At 39.3% G+C, this 16990-nt stretch overlaps 1 protein-coding gene across 2 annotated transcripts in view; it reads right to left on the bottom strand.

Annotated features, from left to right (window-relative positions):
- Nucleotides 1–12112, bottom strand: part of ilf2 (interleukin enhancer binding factor 2) — a 14011-nt gene extending 1899 nt beyond the window's left edge. The window contains exons 1-14 of one of the 2 annotated variants that reach the window (XM_047604949.1): nt 11957–12111; nt 11523–11582; nt 10988–11030; nt 10531–10635; nt 10342–10419; nt 4072–4174; nt 3397–3462; nt 3197–3313; nt 2560–2638; nt 2365–2452; nt 2124–2185; nt 1916–2030; nt 1604–1694; nt 1309–1467 (exon numbers count right to left, since the gene is read on the bottom strand). In XM_047604949.1, the coding sequence (XP_047460905.1) occupies nt 1316–1467; nt 1604–1694; nt 1916–2030; nt 2124–2185; nt 2365–2452; nt 2560–2638; nt 3197–3313; nt 3397–3462; nt 4072–4174; nt 10342–10419; nt 10531–10635; nt 10988–11030; nt 11523–11582; nt 11957–11961 (1164 nt within the window). In that variant the 5' untranslated portion in view covers nt 11962–12111 and the 3' untranslated portion in view covers nt 1309–1315. Of the gene's footprint in view, nt 1–1308; nt 1468–1603; nt 1695–1915; nt 2031–2123; nt 2186–2364; nt 2453–2559; nt 2639–3196; nt 3314–3396; nt 3463–4071; nt 4175–10341; nt 10420–10530; nt 10636–10987; nt 11031–11522; nt 11583–11956 lie in introns of both variants that reach the window. The other variant, XM_047604950.1, reaches the window with a different exon arrangement.
- Nucleotides 12113–16990: the final 4878 nt, after the last annotated feature.

Here is a 16990-nt window from a genome sequence, read left to right as displayed (position 1 = left end):
CACAAGTGGTGAAAACAAAATTACTCCAGGAGCTCAGAGACAACTCATCCAAGAGGTCACAAAAAACACCACAAGAACATCTAAAGAACTGCAGGCCTCATGTGCCTCAGTTGAACTTTTTGGAAGGTGTCCGTCCCATTACATCTGGTGAAAAAGTAACACTTCATTTCAGAAAAAGAACATGATACCAACAGTAAAATCAAATCGTTGAGGACAGACAGCACCACTGAGCCTAAACTCCTTCTCCGCTCCTCCACCACCAAATCCAGTTTGGTATCCCCAGGACTTCTTCGGAGGTTAAGTGGGAATCTCAGCCTGGCATCCAAAGCACTTAGGCCTCAGTCTGGCCAGCTCAGGGGACGTGGACAATGCTAGCAGTTGATAGCAGGAACACACCACCGGACACAACGGCCACTCCACCCAACACCAAACCATGAATTCTGCTTCTACCTAAAAACCCTGAAGGAAAATGTCTGGCCATTGGTTGGTGACCTCAAGTTGAAGAGAACTTGGGTTCTGCAGCAGGACAATGATCCAGAACACACCAGCAAGTCCACCTCTGAATGGATGGAGACAAACTACATGAAGACGCTGAAGTCAAAGCCCTGACCTGGATCTTGCCGAGATGCTGTGTCATGACCTTAAAAAGGAGGTTCATGATGGAAAACTCTCCAATGAGGCTGAATTACAACCATTGTGCAAAGATGAATGGAACAAAACTTCTCCTCAGATAGAAAAGACTCATTGAAGTCATCACCAACACTGTCGAGGGTGTAACAACCAGTTGTTATGTTTAGGAGGCAATCACTTTTTTTTTTTTTTTACCACAGAGGCATATAGGTTGGGACTTTGTTATTTGTTCATAATAAAAACCTTAATGTAAAAACTGTATTTTGTGTTTACTTGTGTTATCTTTGGCTAATACTTAAATTTGTTTGATGATCTGAAACGTTGAAGTATGACAAACATGCAAAAAAAAGAAAAAGGAAAGAAATTAGGAAGGGAGGCAACACTTTTTCATACCACTGTATGTGCAGTGTATCATTTATTTCACAAGGTTTCAGCTTGTTAAACTATAAGTGGGCTTGATTTAGTTATTGATTACAAATCAAACTAAGACTCGGATCAATTAGAATTAAAGTGTTAATATTTGAATGGGTCCCGGACTACTTTGTACTTGGGCCCACAGGTCAAAAAGATTAAGAACCCCTGGTATAATAAACAGCTAACATTACATTTAACTATGCTAGCACTAATAGTTATGTACAGTAGTGGAACATGCGTGTTAAAATGTAGGACCGCTCCAACCTCTTCGTTACTCTTGGGTCTCCATGCTCTCATCCTCTCCATCTCCTCCTTCCTCCAGAGCCTCCTCTTCTTCTTCCTTCCTCTCTGGAGGTTTCTCATAGGCCTTCTCCGAAGGAGTTACAATCACACCATCCCATGTAGACATCTCTGTTGCCAGATCTGTGACGACAAATTATTGTGTATTAATTCAAACCCGCACACTTTCTTGGTTGATTAATCTCTAAATGCGGAGAGGAATTTTATATCTGTCTACTGTAAAAGCCAAAGTATTTGCTAGTGAATAAAATTATCTTACAGCTGGCATCTCCCTCGAGACCAAGAATCTTCCTGTAGCCTCCATGAGACAGAACCCTCACCAGTGTCTGCGCTGTAAAACACACCATGTCCTCCACAAACGGGAAAAACTTAGTTATCTCACATTGAGTTGAGGCAACATTTTAAGAGAGATCGTCTCTGAAGTATTCTCAGCTATGGTGCCGTTTTTTTTGCAGTCCAGCAGCAAATATGTGGGACAGCCATTATTTGTTGAATTATTTAATCAATACCCATTACTAGCTAGTACCAATGTCAATTATCACATGCAATAGAGAGATAGAACCAGACCTACCTGCTGTTCCAGATTCATGACTGTGTGTACTCTGAAGTTTCCACTTTCGCATGGGTCAGTGATTCCCACAGACCCAGGCAGAAAGAGACCAGCAGCCAACATCTGCAGGCAGCGTCTTTAACGGTTCAAAACAAAGTCTTGCTAAATTGTCCTACATCTACATAGTGCCAACACAGAGAAGGGAAAACTAAGGACAGTGAGAGCCAACCTGTAGGCCATGTTCAGCGACAGGGGCTGCCTAGAGGGATTGTTCATCACTGCTGAGTGGCCCTGGAAGTGGACAGACATAAAGCTCAGTACTATGAAACTGTCACTAATTATGTAGTTTACCAAACAGTTTCTAGCTAGTACACAAGGTTTGACCTATACTGCACATGCAGTCAGTCACAATCTTTTGTTATGTACTCTGAGTGCAACATTGTATGAAATGTCAGGACTCTGGGACTTACCAAAAGATCCAGGATCCAGGGTGTGAGAGGTTCAAAACCAGGGAACCGCAGCCTCAAGTCTTTCAGCAGGCGAATCAGTACTTTGACCCTAAATATTAAGGAAATAAAAAAAAAACTTGAACTGTTTCATGTGATCACAAACATATTGCTACAGCAGAGAACAGCAGGCCTAATGTAAGTAGTAAATTTACTCACGTTGACTGAGAAGCATTCTCTTCAAACCAGCGGGCGTGGCGGATGGCAGCAAGTGCACTCTGTAGTACCTTGATGTCCACTGAAGAAAAAACACAAAGAAAATGCGATCCATCTAGAGAATGTGGAGGCATGTGGCATTCTTCAGACTGTTTTTTATATATATATACATATATATATATACATAGAAATTGTGCGATGAGACAAGACAGTCACATGGGCAGACAAATATGGTCTGAACAAGGTGGTTATAAGATCGACAGATGTGGCAATAGTGACAAAAATATTATAATAGTATATAATATAATAGTAAAAACGATAGTACGATGAAATTTCAGGGGGGTCTGGTCTGGTCGAGATGGGTGGAACATGAGTAAGTAATATCCACATGAATGGCAGGTCCAAACATAACAAGAACATTGTATTGTTACAATATAGCCAATGTTATTTACTTCTCCTGTCAGCAGTATTACATGGCCAGGTAATAAAGCTTTTGAGACCGTGAGACCGGAGGAATTCTCTGCCCGTTCCTCTAAATCTCTAGTTACTTTCAAAAGGCAGCTAAAGGATTATCTGTTCAGACAAGCACTTGGGAAATGTGCATGAATCAAGTATGTTTGACATAAGCGTAAGCTCATACAGTGCAGCTCTGGGTCCAGCTTGCGAAGGTTGGGAGGGACCGTTGTGATGAGAATCTTGACGGTGGCATCAGCTGAACTGATCTCAAAGCCTGTCTCATTGGTCAGCATGGACAGTACTGAAACAAGTGACACATCAGTAATTCACTAAACCTTGACAAGTTATTTGAGAGCTAAAACAGCACTGCATCCTACATGGTACCTTCAGTAGGGTCCTGTGTTCGAAGGGTCTCCACTACTTTATTCCCAAGAGCAGCAACTGCCTCCACTGTGGGGAAAAAATATCACTTAAATTCAACATTTAACTTATCCCCTCATAACAGATTCATCTGTATGCCAAGAAAATTAGGGGGGAATTTGTGTTGGTATTGTGGTGTTTCCCCTACCATTAAATTAGTGAGAAGCACGAGGATGAGTGAGTACCTAATTGTAGATAAGTAAAGAACTTGAGTAAAATACTGACGTTACACATCAATCAAAAAGCCATAAAGGCTGATAAATTTGCAGCAACTTCCTTTAAGCCTCTTTCACACTGAGCGAAACACCCAGTGATTTATTCTAATATCAGCAGCCTTTTGAAAGCCCGGGGGTTTGACTTGTCAAACCGAAAGCGTTACAAAAAACACCATGCTGTTCATTGTTTATCTGTGACATGTGTAATAATGATGTTGTTGACGCAGTCACATATGAGAGGGAGACAAAAAACAGGCACGTAGCTCTGACAATGAGACTTCTGGCGATATGAAAGCGCAACAAAGGCGGGTAGACCTGGGATTTTCAGACCTGGGTTGACCCACCTTTGGTGGAATTGTTGATGTGAAAGGGGTATTAGACCGCATTACAGTTTGGATTATTACACTTCACAGTAATCACTCACATGTAGGGAGGATCTTGAGGATTACAACCAGGTCAGCAACATTGTGTCCTGTTGTCATTGTGCCCTTCTTGTATGAACCCACTTGACGCACCTCTTCAATTTGCTGTCAAGAGACACGGGTAAATCATTGTTAACAAAGATTAATAATAAGGTATACATTACCTTTCTTGGCCTCTCTCAGACCCTGCTATTTTTCTAAAAACATTAGCTATCAATGGTAGGACAAACAAGTACATAAGGATCGTTAAGGACAGAAGTCAGTAAAATAAATGTCACTTTCTGCCGTGTGATTTTAATTGGATTCCAAAATATGAGGTATCTGAATCATACTTAACCAAGAATTAGAGGAGATGCCCTCGTCAAACTAATTTGGTGTTACAAAGGACCCAATCAAGTTGTGAAAAATGAGTGTGGTTGAACCTCTCACTCTGGAGAAAAGTTATTATAAAAGTGAACATAGCTCCCAAATATAACTATGTGGCTTTGATGTTACCCATCACAATATCACCTACCAATTATAAACAATATGAAAATATAATCACAGTTTTTATGGAGAGGGAACCGAACCAGGATTAAGATAAGTAAATCATGTGCCTCAAAAGACAAAAGTTGGATTAGGACTAACAGACGATATAGCGACTTTAGTTTACTTGAAATGGCCAAAGTTGCTAATTATTGGGAACAAGAGGAAAATGAAGTAGACTGATTAAATATTGAGTAGAACTTAATTCAAAGGAGAGGTCAATTCAGAGAGTCAACACGACAAATCAAATTCTTATTCAGTCCAGAGAGGTTTGGGTGAAGACGCATTGTATTCTGAAACTGCCACAGTATGTATCCTTGTGGAACAATAACAGTATCTTTATTGTGAAAACACCCACATACTGGAAGTGACAGCACTCTATCGGCATACGTACAATAGGAGCAGGACCGGTTGAACCAATACGCTCACTACGCATGTTGCGTAGGGCAAACTCATAGAGGCCCCGTGGGGGGAAAAAAACATGATGACGTGAACGTCTGTCGCACTGGTGGTGCACGTCAGATTCCCAATGCATGTGCATCAACCTAGCAAGATGAAGTGGAGTTATCCCTCGGGGAGTGAAAAACGAAAAAGAAACTGCATGAAAATGAACAGCGGGAACAGCAGTCAGGTAACTCTCCTCTCCGGGTGGGAGAGTGGGAGGGATGGGGGTTAGTCGGTGTTTGACCTACATAACAGGGCGGTGAGCCCTGGGTGAACCCCGGGCAGTCTCTGTGTGCGTCTTGCTGGCTTCTACAATTTAAGTGTTATATCAATCATTCTGAGTGTAGTTACAACTGCACTTATACAAAATGGAAAGTAATGGATAAATATTTACCAAGATTGAATTTTGTTTGCTTGGATAGCCCACAGGCAAATACAGATGCAGATATATTAGTGAATAAATAAAACTCGTGAAATATTAGGACAATGGTGCTAAATAGGCTAAATAATAATCTAAATCATCTACATTTTAAGTACAGTATCTGAAGATAAAACAAGTGCAGCCAATTTGATGGAGCTGAATGGAAAGTAGCCTTATCTATATTTTACAGGTGCTATGCTTAAGTTTCTAACAAGCAGCACAGAGTCGAGCAAGTCAGCCAGCGGAGGGACAGAACCAGATAGGACAGACACAGATGAGCTACCTTCAACCAGCACAGATGACTCATATGCAGCTGGCTCAGGCAGTACAAGCAGCGGCACAGGTCCAGTACAGCCACCGTTGTCAAGTACAGACACGGGAAGAACAGGTAGCTTCAACCACTATTCACACAACCATGTGTGCACAGCAAGCATCAGAAGCGAGCTCAAACCCTAAAGCAACAGACTCTGCTCCACCATATGATCCAGCAGACTGGCCCCCAATCTTAACGGACTGTATGCGGACTGAGTTAGTGCGCAGAGGTCCATTCAAGCCAGGAGTAGATTTTTCTTACCCCAAAGACAAGTCCAGAAGAGGGTTCCATCCAGGATTATTACAGAGGCGGCTGCCACACAGCGAAAAGATTACCAGGAGCTGGCTTTCATATTCGGTTAAAAACAACGCTGTGTTTTTTGTGTGTGTTTATGCTGTAAGCTCTTTTCCACAAAAAAAAAAAACACAAAATAATAGGAGAAGGTGTTAATGACTGGTCAAATATCAATGCTATTCTGAAGCAGCATGAGGGTAGTCCTGAACACACAAGCAATATGATTAAGTGGAGAGAACTTGATCTGTGTTTAAGTCGTGGAAAAACACTTGACCACATAGAAATGACAGCTTTGGAGGCTGAAAGAAAGAGATGGCAAGATGTCCTTACAAGCCTCATAAGTATCATACAGTCTCTAGCTGAAAGAAACCTAGCATTCAGAGGTTCGTCAGCTAAGCTCTTCCGACCAGATAATGGAAACTTTCTAAAAGAGGTTGAATTATTAGCTACATTTGACCCTGTTTTGGAAAACCATGTCAAAAGAATTAAAGACACAGAGACATTAGAGACACATGCTCATTACCTTAGTAAGGACATACAGAATGAGCTGATACAGCTTGTGAGTGACAGGATTCTCACAACTATTGTGGCTCAAGTGAGAGACTCAAAATACTTCTCCATTATCTTAGACTGTACACCTGACATTAGTCACCAGGAACAGATGTCCATTATCCTCAGGAGTGTGGCTTTAAAGGGACAGCCACTGATAAAGGAGCACTTCCTCTGCTTTGTGAATGTTGAGGCTACACCTGGCTTAAGCCTGTCAACAGTCATCTTGGACAAGCTGACTGATCTGAAAATTCCATTTGACAACTGCAGAGGGCAAGCCTATGACAATGTGGCCAATATGAAAGGTAAACACCGAGGAGTACAAGCCAGACTGTTGAGAATGAATCCCAGAACTGTGTTTGTTCCATGTGGTGCACACACATTAAACCTCGTCATTGCAGATGCCACCAATCCTCCAAAGATGCTGTTGGTTTTTTCAGCCATGTACAAAAGCTGTTCACCTTTTTTGCTGCTGGCACCCAAAGGTGGAATATCTTGAAACAACATATGAACATAACAGCGAAGTCATGGACTGACAAGATGGGACAGCAGGCTTCAAAGTGTCCATGCAGTCAGGTATCAGGCCTCGGAGATTCAAGAAGCCTTACTGGAAGTCAGTCAGAAGATTAATGATCCTGTGGCGAAAGTGGAGGCACAGTCACTTGCAGATGAAATTGGTTCTTACTGCTTGTTGATTTGCTGTGTATGTCTGTGAAGGTTCTCAGTGATCCAGGTCATGGTATTCAAAAGAAGCATTAAATTAAGCTGGACTTGTAGAATTTCGTGAAGAGGTTTCGCCACTCAACCAAGTAGCTTCTTCCATTCTGATTAACTAGTGGGAAATTGAGGTTTAAATAGGAAAAACTCTGTGGGCACCACCCACCTGAAACTTGCTTGACCAGAAACTGGGGTCACTAATTTCCATAATGGTTGGTACTTACCTGTCGTTGAATGGGGGGGGGACTATGTGCCTAGGCTACTTCACCCTATGAATAGAGCTCTAACAAGGATATGCTATTGTTGGTGAGAGCCTGGAGGCTCAAGGCGTGAATGGTGATGAAACTTCTTGGGGACAGAAGTCAAAATCGAATTGTAAATCACAGACAAAAAATCACAGACAGTGAAATGAACAACACCAGCAGCACTCAGGCATCACCAAACCATGACAGTGCCTCTACCATTTTTGACAGTAGATACTGTACATGCTGGAGATAATGCTTGGCCTGGCCTTCTGCGTACCCTCACATTAGTAGGAGGAAGATAGAGCTGCAAACTAGACTCGTCTGATCAACAGAATCTTCTTCCAATTCCTGACTGTCCAGTTCTTGTGTGCTTGGGCCCAACAATGCCAGGCGATCCTTCGTCTCTCATTGATCGGGAGCGTCTTGACAGCCTTGTAGGACCTTAAGCCATGATCTAAAAGTGGACCACGTACAGTGTGGGTGCAACTCTAGACACCAGTTTAGTTTGACCACTGCTGTTGGAGCTCTTGTGATGTCATTTGGTGTTTTTCCCTTCACATGTGGATCAGGATGCAGTCATTTCTTGCTGAAGAAACCCTTGGATGCCCAGATCTTGCTTTGTCTTCCATGCTGTTGGTTCATCTGTATTTCTGCAGAGTGTATACAACTGCTCAAGGACTGCATCTGTACTTTCTGGTGATCTTGAGGCAGCTGAACCCATCGTGGCTGAGAATCTGTATCTTCAGGCGTGTTTCCTGTGTTAGGTTGCTTGTTTTAGCCATTTCTGTTTCTGAAGATCTTTCAAATATACTGTCTTTATATAGACACGAAGAAAGGCAACAGAAAAATGTTTTTTAATAAAAATCACAGCCTTCATTAGTGGATCACTGGTACCAAAATGACCCAGTACTCAAAATTTCTTATTATGGAACCAATCACTTTTAAAATTTTAATGGATGCTTTAGAATGTTTAGTATTTTGTCTGTGCCTTTACTAAAAGAAATTGCACTTGAAGAGTGATTCTTAATGCAACTTCCTTGTCCTCTGATATAAGCAACTAACAAATCCGATGACCGAGGGAGTGATGCAACATAAAGTCGGGAGAACATTTGCATCAAAATGTATCACACATGCAATTAAAAAGCTGAATTTTATTTCAGTATGAGATTTTAAATATGCACACATATACTATGTTAGTGTCTGTTGTGTTTGTCCTCTTTAAATATTATACTCTTTATATTATCAGAAAACGTCTAACCCTTAGATGCATAAGTGTGGTCAAACATTACCCCAGCAGTTGTTGTTTTGTTTTTTGTTTTTTTGAAAAATCTTTGTAATTTCAAATTTTCATAATTTAATCCGCTTTGTATTCCTCGTATAAGTTTTCTTTGACATGAGGCCATTTGGATGTATATCCAATCACTATAGTTTATAGTACCCCACTTTTCGAAACATGCGGTCAAAAATAACGGCAAAAAACAAATGAACAGTGATGAACTAAGCCCTTGAAGATACAGTAGTGACCAATGCAAGTACGCACTGCATTTGGAGTGCTGTTAGGTAAAAAATAGTTTTAAAGGTTTTAGATGTAGGAAATGCACCATTACTGAGCAAAAAACAAGCATTATCTATGGAATATCAAAGTTAACCCAGGGAACCTTTGATTTTTATCAAATGTGACTGACAGGTACACATTTACTGTTGATCCACACAGCAGTGTGTTATCTTTTTTATACCTAATAAAATATGTACTGCTATAAAATCCAGATAATGCGACTGGAATCGGAGTTATCATCGGGTAATGCGTGTCCACATGCTCCACAACCACTGTGCTGGCGTGTGACCCCAGAACAAAAACATCGAAGAAAGCCGATTGCAGAAGAAGAATAAGAGAAATGGAGCTACTAGAAGAACCGTCTGAGGGATAGCGCGGATCTTACCTACACCAGAAGTATCACGGACATTACGTACGAAATTATAACATGAAACCAATCAACCGGAAATCGTGTCGTATTAACGTGGTATTATCCCGCTGAAAAGACGCTTATCGCCAGCTTGTGTGGATGAGGAGAACAGTTATTCGATTTTCTTGCGCTGCATGTAAACTGAAACAAGGACTGTAGTCAGAAAGTTGAATTTTAATCTTAGCTCGATTAAGCTCTGCATATAAACGCACTGAGTCATGTATGGTGGTGGTCGAAGAGGCCGTTGTTGTGGTTTGGCAGCCACGTTTTCTATCAGTCTGCCACAGGGCAGCTGAGACTACTGAGGTGATTTACCATCACTGAGTGAGCAGATGAGGCAGCTATGACTACTGATGGTAAACTATCTCAGTAGTCACAGCTGCCCTGGTGGTGGCGGTAAACTACCTCAGTAGTCTTTGGGTATTGAAAAAAATCGATGAATTATTATTATAAGTATTATTATTTTACCTTTCTAAATGCTGTTTTATGATACAATTTTAATAAAAAGTGATAAATGAACATATCAAACATGAAATAATTGTTTTGTTGTCCAAAATACAATGAAAAGCATCATCTTTAACTAAAATGAAAAATTTCTTACGTTTACGGCATAAAATGCATTGATTCTAAATGAAATAAAAGTTTATAAAAGCAACTAATCAATGAAAAGAATCATCATCTGTAGCAGCCCAAATCATGATACAAGTACAAGCATACACAACATACAGAGTTACTGAGTATCAACTAAATAGCAATGTAGTCATCACTGACTCACTTAGAATATTAGATGCATAACTCACCACTTCAAAGTTTCCAGGTGCAACAATCAGGTTGTCGATGACATTATTGATCTTAGTTACCAGGGATAAGATGGACGACTAAATGCAGGAACACACCAGTTAAACAAGGTTTCTGAAGCACACTGCATGTGAAAAACAACAATTGGTGAAAGAGGCTTTTATATTTCCTATGCATGTTTGTGGACTGACCTGCTCTGCAGGTGTGGGGCTCAAGTCCTGGTTTCTCTTCAAAAGACTTTCACTGAAAGCTGTTTCATCAGGTGCATGCTTCACTCTGGGGAAGGCCATCTCACACTTTGAGAGAAACGACAGTCTTCTTTAGTACTCACACTGTAGCTTAGTACTCTGCTACTTTACTATCAGCTTAATCACACGAGTAGACTACATCATAGTTTTTCACTATGTAAAGTTTACATTATACCTCCTAAAATGTACACTTCTTATTTAATTCACAAAATGTGTTATAATGTACTTCAAGACCATTCCATCTTTACCCACAATCACATAAAAAGTGACGCTTGCTCTTCAATTTGCAGTACTCTGTCTTAACAACATTCGCAGATTCAGCACTACCACCACTTCAATCAACTATCGTGTACCGAACCATGACAGCAACATCTCACAAAATAGATTTTTTTTTACTCACCACGTAAAAATCAAATGGAATGTGTGGAACAAATGGACGGTACCTAAACAGTAATAATGAAAATATCAGTTTGTAGTTTAAAAAAGAAAAAACACACAGAACAACATATGTATCTAATATAGGGTTTATTGTTCGCACATTATTTTAAACAATATGATGTTGACATGATGATGCTGATCAGTATTATTGTAAATCAAAATTTCCTTGTTGTACTTTCTAAAACTGTTCTTTGTGTTTAGCATAATTTCAAACAAATGAACAGTGATGAACTAAGCCCTTGAAGATACAGTAGTGACCAATGCAAGTACGCACTGCATTTGGAGTGCTGTTAGGTAAAAAATAGTTTTAAAGGTTTTAGATGTAGGAAATGCACCATTACTGAGCAAAAAAGAAGAGGGACGGTTTGAATTATTTCAGTTTTTTTGTTTTGTTTGTTTGTTTGTTTTAAATGCCAGGAGAGTTTAATGGGAACACCACGTCCCTGAATCTGTCCCTGAATGATAATGCGATGAAGACATCTGTGAGAACTGCTCACCCCTGAACCAGTCCACCACGGGATCCAAAGCGGCCTCCTCGCCCCCTTCCTCGGTCTCCTCTGGATACAAATACAGAAACGTGTGGAAACTGCTTATGCAACACACATTTATTCATCAAATATAACGTCACCGTTTTGATAACGTTGCCACGACAAATTTAGGGCATCTGGACCGTGCAAAACACACAATCACACACCACAACACGCCTAACTACGAAAACACATTTGTATATTAAAGATGGAATTTGTCACTTGACTGGCATTTCAGTTTTGTGGTAGGCTTTGAAATACACGCTGCTAACACCAAGCTACGCTAACTTAAGTGGCTAAATGCTCCGAGTTAGGATTACTTCCGCAGGAGACAAAAACATCATTTCAAAACATGCAAACATAAAACTCTAAACATAATGCAAAATGTACGACAATACAGTTACCTCATTGTGTACGACGTTTTGATTACCAAATGCCAATATTCTACGTGAACAGTTCCTTTGTTGAATGTCTTTGTAGCTACTGCTGCCGCTTCTTCTTCCTATGCTTTGTTTATTGGCGGGTTGTAACCATGTCTGTAAATGAGCATACCGCCACCTACTGTATCGGAGTATGTAACCCAGATTTAATTATATAATGCTCCTAAATTCTATTATATAATCCCGTGTCCTTTAAATATTCTACAGGAGCTCTCTATGCGCCGTTTACACCCTCTCCTACAGTTCCTAATATAGCATATTTAATCTCTTATTCGCTCCTGCGTGTATTTCTTACAGTGTAATAATATATGCTCCACATTTTCTGTCATTTTAAACATCACATGTTTGATGTGTAAAATGTCTGATTGACTTTTACCTACGATATACAATGTTTTGTTTAAAAACTTTCTCCTCCTTTTTGTGTCTACTCATCACACCCTGTGCATTGATAGATTTCTGTACACTCTAATAATTCCTTCCACTATATCTGTCCCACCGGGTTTCCCACTTTCTCATAATTTTTATTTATTTATTTATTTTTTGATGAGTGCTTTAATCTCTCCTTTTCCCCAAACTACATTTATTATATCTTGCATCTTGATTGCTTTGTTAGATATTCTGTGTGCTCCCTCATTCCCTCCCTCACACCCAGCAAAGTCTCACGTCTGTTCTTAGCATGTTCAGTCTGAATAAACTTTGCTGAGTTTCCAGCTTGATTTTGTACTTTTAATACTAAGGCTGCAAGAGAATCTACACAATATACTTCTTCTATCCACTGCAGATTTATGATAATGGCCACCATTTCTGCTGTATAGACTGGCAGCTGATCAGATAATCTTCTTCCAACACTATAGTTCATTATTGATACATATACACCAATTTCCACTATACTGTATATATATCTAAATAGCTATATATAATATTTGTTTCTAAAGTATTGGCTGGTCTGAGGTTCCTTTTCACTATAATTCTCACATAAAGCAAGTTACTAGGACTGCTTTCTTTCACCTACTTAATATTGTCAAAATTAGAAATATCCTGTCTCAGAGTGATGCTGATTGTTATAATTAATTTCTGTCTGGCTGCCTGAATAGCTCTTTAAAAAGCCTCATTCAAAATGCCACAGCAAGAGTAGGCCTACTGACAGGAATTATCATCCAGTTTGAGCTTCTTTTTATTGGGCCCCTTAAAAATCTAGAATTGAATTTACAATCCTCCTCCTTACATACAAGGCATAGCTCAATCATATCTGAAAGACCTCATAGTACCATATTGTCTCAACAGATCACTACAGTTTCAAAATGTTTCAAAAAGTAGAATGGGAGGTGTAACAAACTGCTGTATATTTATGGTGGATTTATATTTATGGTGGATTTACAACCGTATCCTACGGTTGTAAATACTACTGTTGTTTCCTACTGTATCCTACCTATTTTATAATAATTATAAAATACTGTTAAATATTCATCCCTCATATGTAAATGAACAGCATAAAACAGTATTGGTAATTAATTGCTGTAAATTTACGGTGGATTACTACAGTATCTTACTGTGTTTTAAAATAACTACTGTAAATACTGTATTCATGCTTACATGTAAATTAACAGTTAATGTTTAGTTAATAATAAGAAGCTGTAATTTACCAGCATAAAACAGTATTTTCTGTCAAGCAGTGGAGACATCCCTTCTCAAGTCCAGTCATTATCCATCAGCACCTTACTGACAATTGTGGGCTTATGTTTCTATTTTGATGATAGCACTTCTTTACTGATCAAACTCAAACTCCTCAAACTCCTCATTTTTGAGTGACAATATGCTAACTGGCTATTCCTGAACTTGACTTTGGAGAGCACAGCTCCATCATATAATTCAAGAAGTCCATGTGGAGTTCAGCGGTTCAGGTAAAGTAATGATATGCTTATCTCTCGAAACTGGTAGTGTCCAATGTTGTTTTGTCTGCATGATTAATGAACTGTTGACATTTCAGTCGTTTTATTGGGTTTGTTTCATTAGTTCAGATTGATGGCTACGTGAAAGCAAGCTCTGTAACTAGCTTGAGCTCAATTAGGTGTAGGTGTTGCTGACCTTCATAGAGTATTTGTTATTGTAAAATGTATGTGTCATTATTATTATTAGTTTATTGCATTGGGACAATGCACATTAATCAACACTGATGCATGAGTAATCAGTGTACATGCACCAGTCTTAGCATAGATGCTAATTTTCAGCCGTAGTCCCAAGGCAGACACAACACAGACAAAGAAGACTTTAAAACAACATTCATACAAAAGACAATTACAGAACCCGACACGGACAGACAATGTCGACACAGACAGACAGTATCAGAACAGACATGGTCCAAGGAGCCAGAGAGTATACATTTTTTATTTTTTTTGAAAAGTAAGTAGTTGTCACTGCTCTGGTTGTGTGGTGGTTACTTGTTCCAGCTATGTGTACCTCCTAGAGATAGAACTGTTTGGGAACATTTTGTTTTACGCTTCAGTACATTACAGTCACCTCTAGTTAGAGCTCTTGTTCTTCGTCCTTCAATGCTTTTTCTCTGGATGAATTCATTCAGAGGTGGGGGGTCAAGAGCATTTACAACTTTGAAGATGAGACAGGTATCCATAAAGATTTGATAACTATCAAGATCAAGAATATTATACCTTTTTAGGATATTACAGTAATGAAAGTGAAGAGTTTTCCTGTCTAAGATTTTAACTTCCTTCTTGAGGAGACTTGATAGGCTTGACTTGATAGAAATCCGAACTACATTGGATGGAGTGCGTTATGCCCATTATTGAGATGATCTGTTAACTGCAGTGTAATCCATTTCTCTGACATTTTTGAAATGACTGGCAAAATACTTATCAGCCAGTAATTCTGTAACTAAGTTTTGTCACCAGTCTTCAGATTTGGAGTACCCTTAGCAGTTTTCCAGGTTGATGGAACTCTACCCTGATTTACGGACAGATTTATTAAGTGTGCAATTGGGTGTGCGAAGAACTCTCTATGATGTTTTATAAGGTTACAGTCAAAACCAAAAACATCTCTAGCCTTTGAGCTTTTGATTTTTAGGACCTCACGAACAGTTATTTCCCTTAAGCTAAAGACTGGCTTTCTGTCATCTATAGAGTTATGTGGAGTGTCTGGACATTTAAAATTCACTGTCAACTCCTCAACTGAATGTATAAAAAAATGTTGAAACTACTAACAATGACATCCAGGTCGTTTATAAGAATACCATTCACCTGGAGCTGCATGTCATTTGGTGTTGTGTCTTTGATTTTTTCAATTGTCATTCGTCCCATCTATCATTTCAATGAAGAAATCTGCTTTAGCTTTATGAGTTTGTTTTGTTACTTTGTTTCTAAGTGCTGTAAATGTCTGGCAGTCACAGATAAGTCCTGTTTTTAGAGATACGTACATCATCCTTCACCCAAGGTAGTGCCTTTTTATGCTTTTTGAATTCCACTGTTTTTGTGAAGCAACCCAGAAATTCCATAACACATTCAGAAAAGGTGCTGCAGGTGTCCTCAACACCAATATTCATTAATACATTGGACCAATCATACACTGGCAGAGCATTCTTCGCTTTTAGATATTATATGGTAGCTGCTAACTCTAATGGGGCTAGTAGGACGTTTCCAATTAATTTTTCTTGAACATAGAATGAAATTATGGTCAGAGAGCCTGGATAAAAAATTAAGTTTTACTGATCCTATCTGGCTGTGACAGGCTGGCGACCTGTCCAGGATGTACCCCACCTTCGCCCGATGCAAGCTGGGATATGCTCCAGCAACCCCCCGGAGCCCTAGTGAAGGATTTAGCGGTATGGAAGATGAGATGAGATGAGATGAGATGAGATGAGATGAGATGAGATGAGATGAGATGAGATGAGATGAGATGAGATGAGATGATCCTATCTGGTTTATTTGTGAATATTAAATCAGTTGTTGTTTTAGATGTCTTGGTTATTCTTGTTGGACGCTGAATGATTTGAGTAAGGTTGTGATTATCTGTTAGTTGCTTCAGTTTTTTCCTGTCAGATTTTTTGTCCCAGTTGATATTAAAATCACCTAAGAAAATAGTTCCCCTTTTGAGATCATTGCATTTTAGGATGGTTTTAAGTTGATCATAAAATGTATTTTTAGAGGAAGGAGGTCGGTACAAACATTTAACAGTGAAGGACATTTCAGAGGAAATGGTAATGTTGAGTCCAGTACATTCAATATCTATTTCTGATGGCCATTCAATTGATTCACACTTTAAACAGTCCTTCACGTGAACCAATAATCTACCCCTCACCCTAGTCCCCTGTCTCTCCTAAACACCTTGTAACTTGAGATACTGATGGCAGCTGTTGGTGATGAAGAAGTTAACCAGCTTTCAGATATGGTTAATATGTCAACGTTGGAATCAACCAATAAGCGTTTGATTTGGTTGGTTTTCCCTAATATAATACGTTTGTTAATATGGCCCAGTAGTAGTGCCTTTGGCTTAGAACGTGAGTCTCAGATGACCTTAGCATTGTTAAGAGTCTGAAAGAAGTGCATTTTTTGTTGTTTCTTTCGCTGGATTCAGAGATTTCAGTCTAGTTGTCCTCATTTAATGTTGTAGTAACATTAACATCTTAGTGATTGTTACATTATTAAAGTTAATCGCCAATTTTGTGAAGATATAACTAACTTGTGTTAACTTGTGCTTTTATAGAGCTGACACAAACAGGAAGGAACGCAGGATTTTCCAAAGGGAGTGAGTTAGGACCTACAATTACTAGTCTCTCACCAAGTTTTTACTCTGTTTAATCATTTTGTCATATAGGCAAGTCTGCACATTTAAACTGCATGATATTATCACATTAGCCACGTTTGGCTAACATACATTAGCCTACTTTGTTTTCTTAAATGCTAGAAGTTATTGCTGAAAGCTGAAAATACATTTTTGTTGTCAAAGACAGACATTTAACTAAAGCAAGATGATATTGTGTGACACATA

This window comes from Mugil cephalus, chromosome 14 (genome assembly GCF_022458985.1).
Source record: "Mugil cephalus isolate CIBA_MC_2020 chromosome 14, CIBA_Mcephalus_1.1, whole genome shotgun sequence".
NCBI lineage: Eukaryota > Metazoa > Chordata > Actinopteri > Mugiliformes > Mugilidae > Mugil > Mugil cephalus.
The sequence above is the reverse complement of the archived record's forward strand: the minus strand, read 5'-3'. Positions and strand labels throughout refer to the sequence as shown.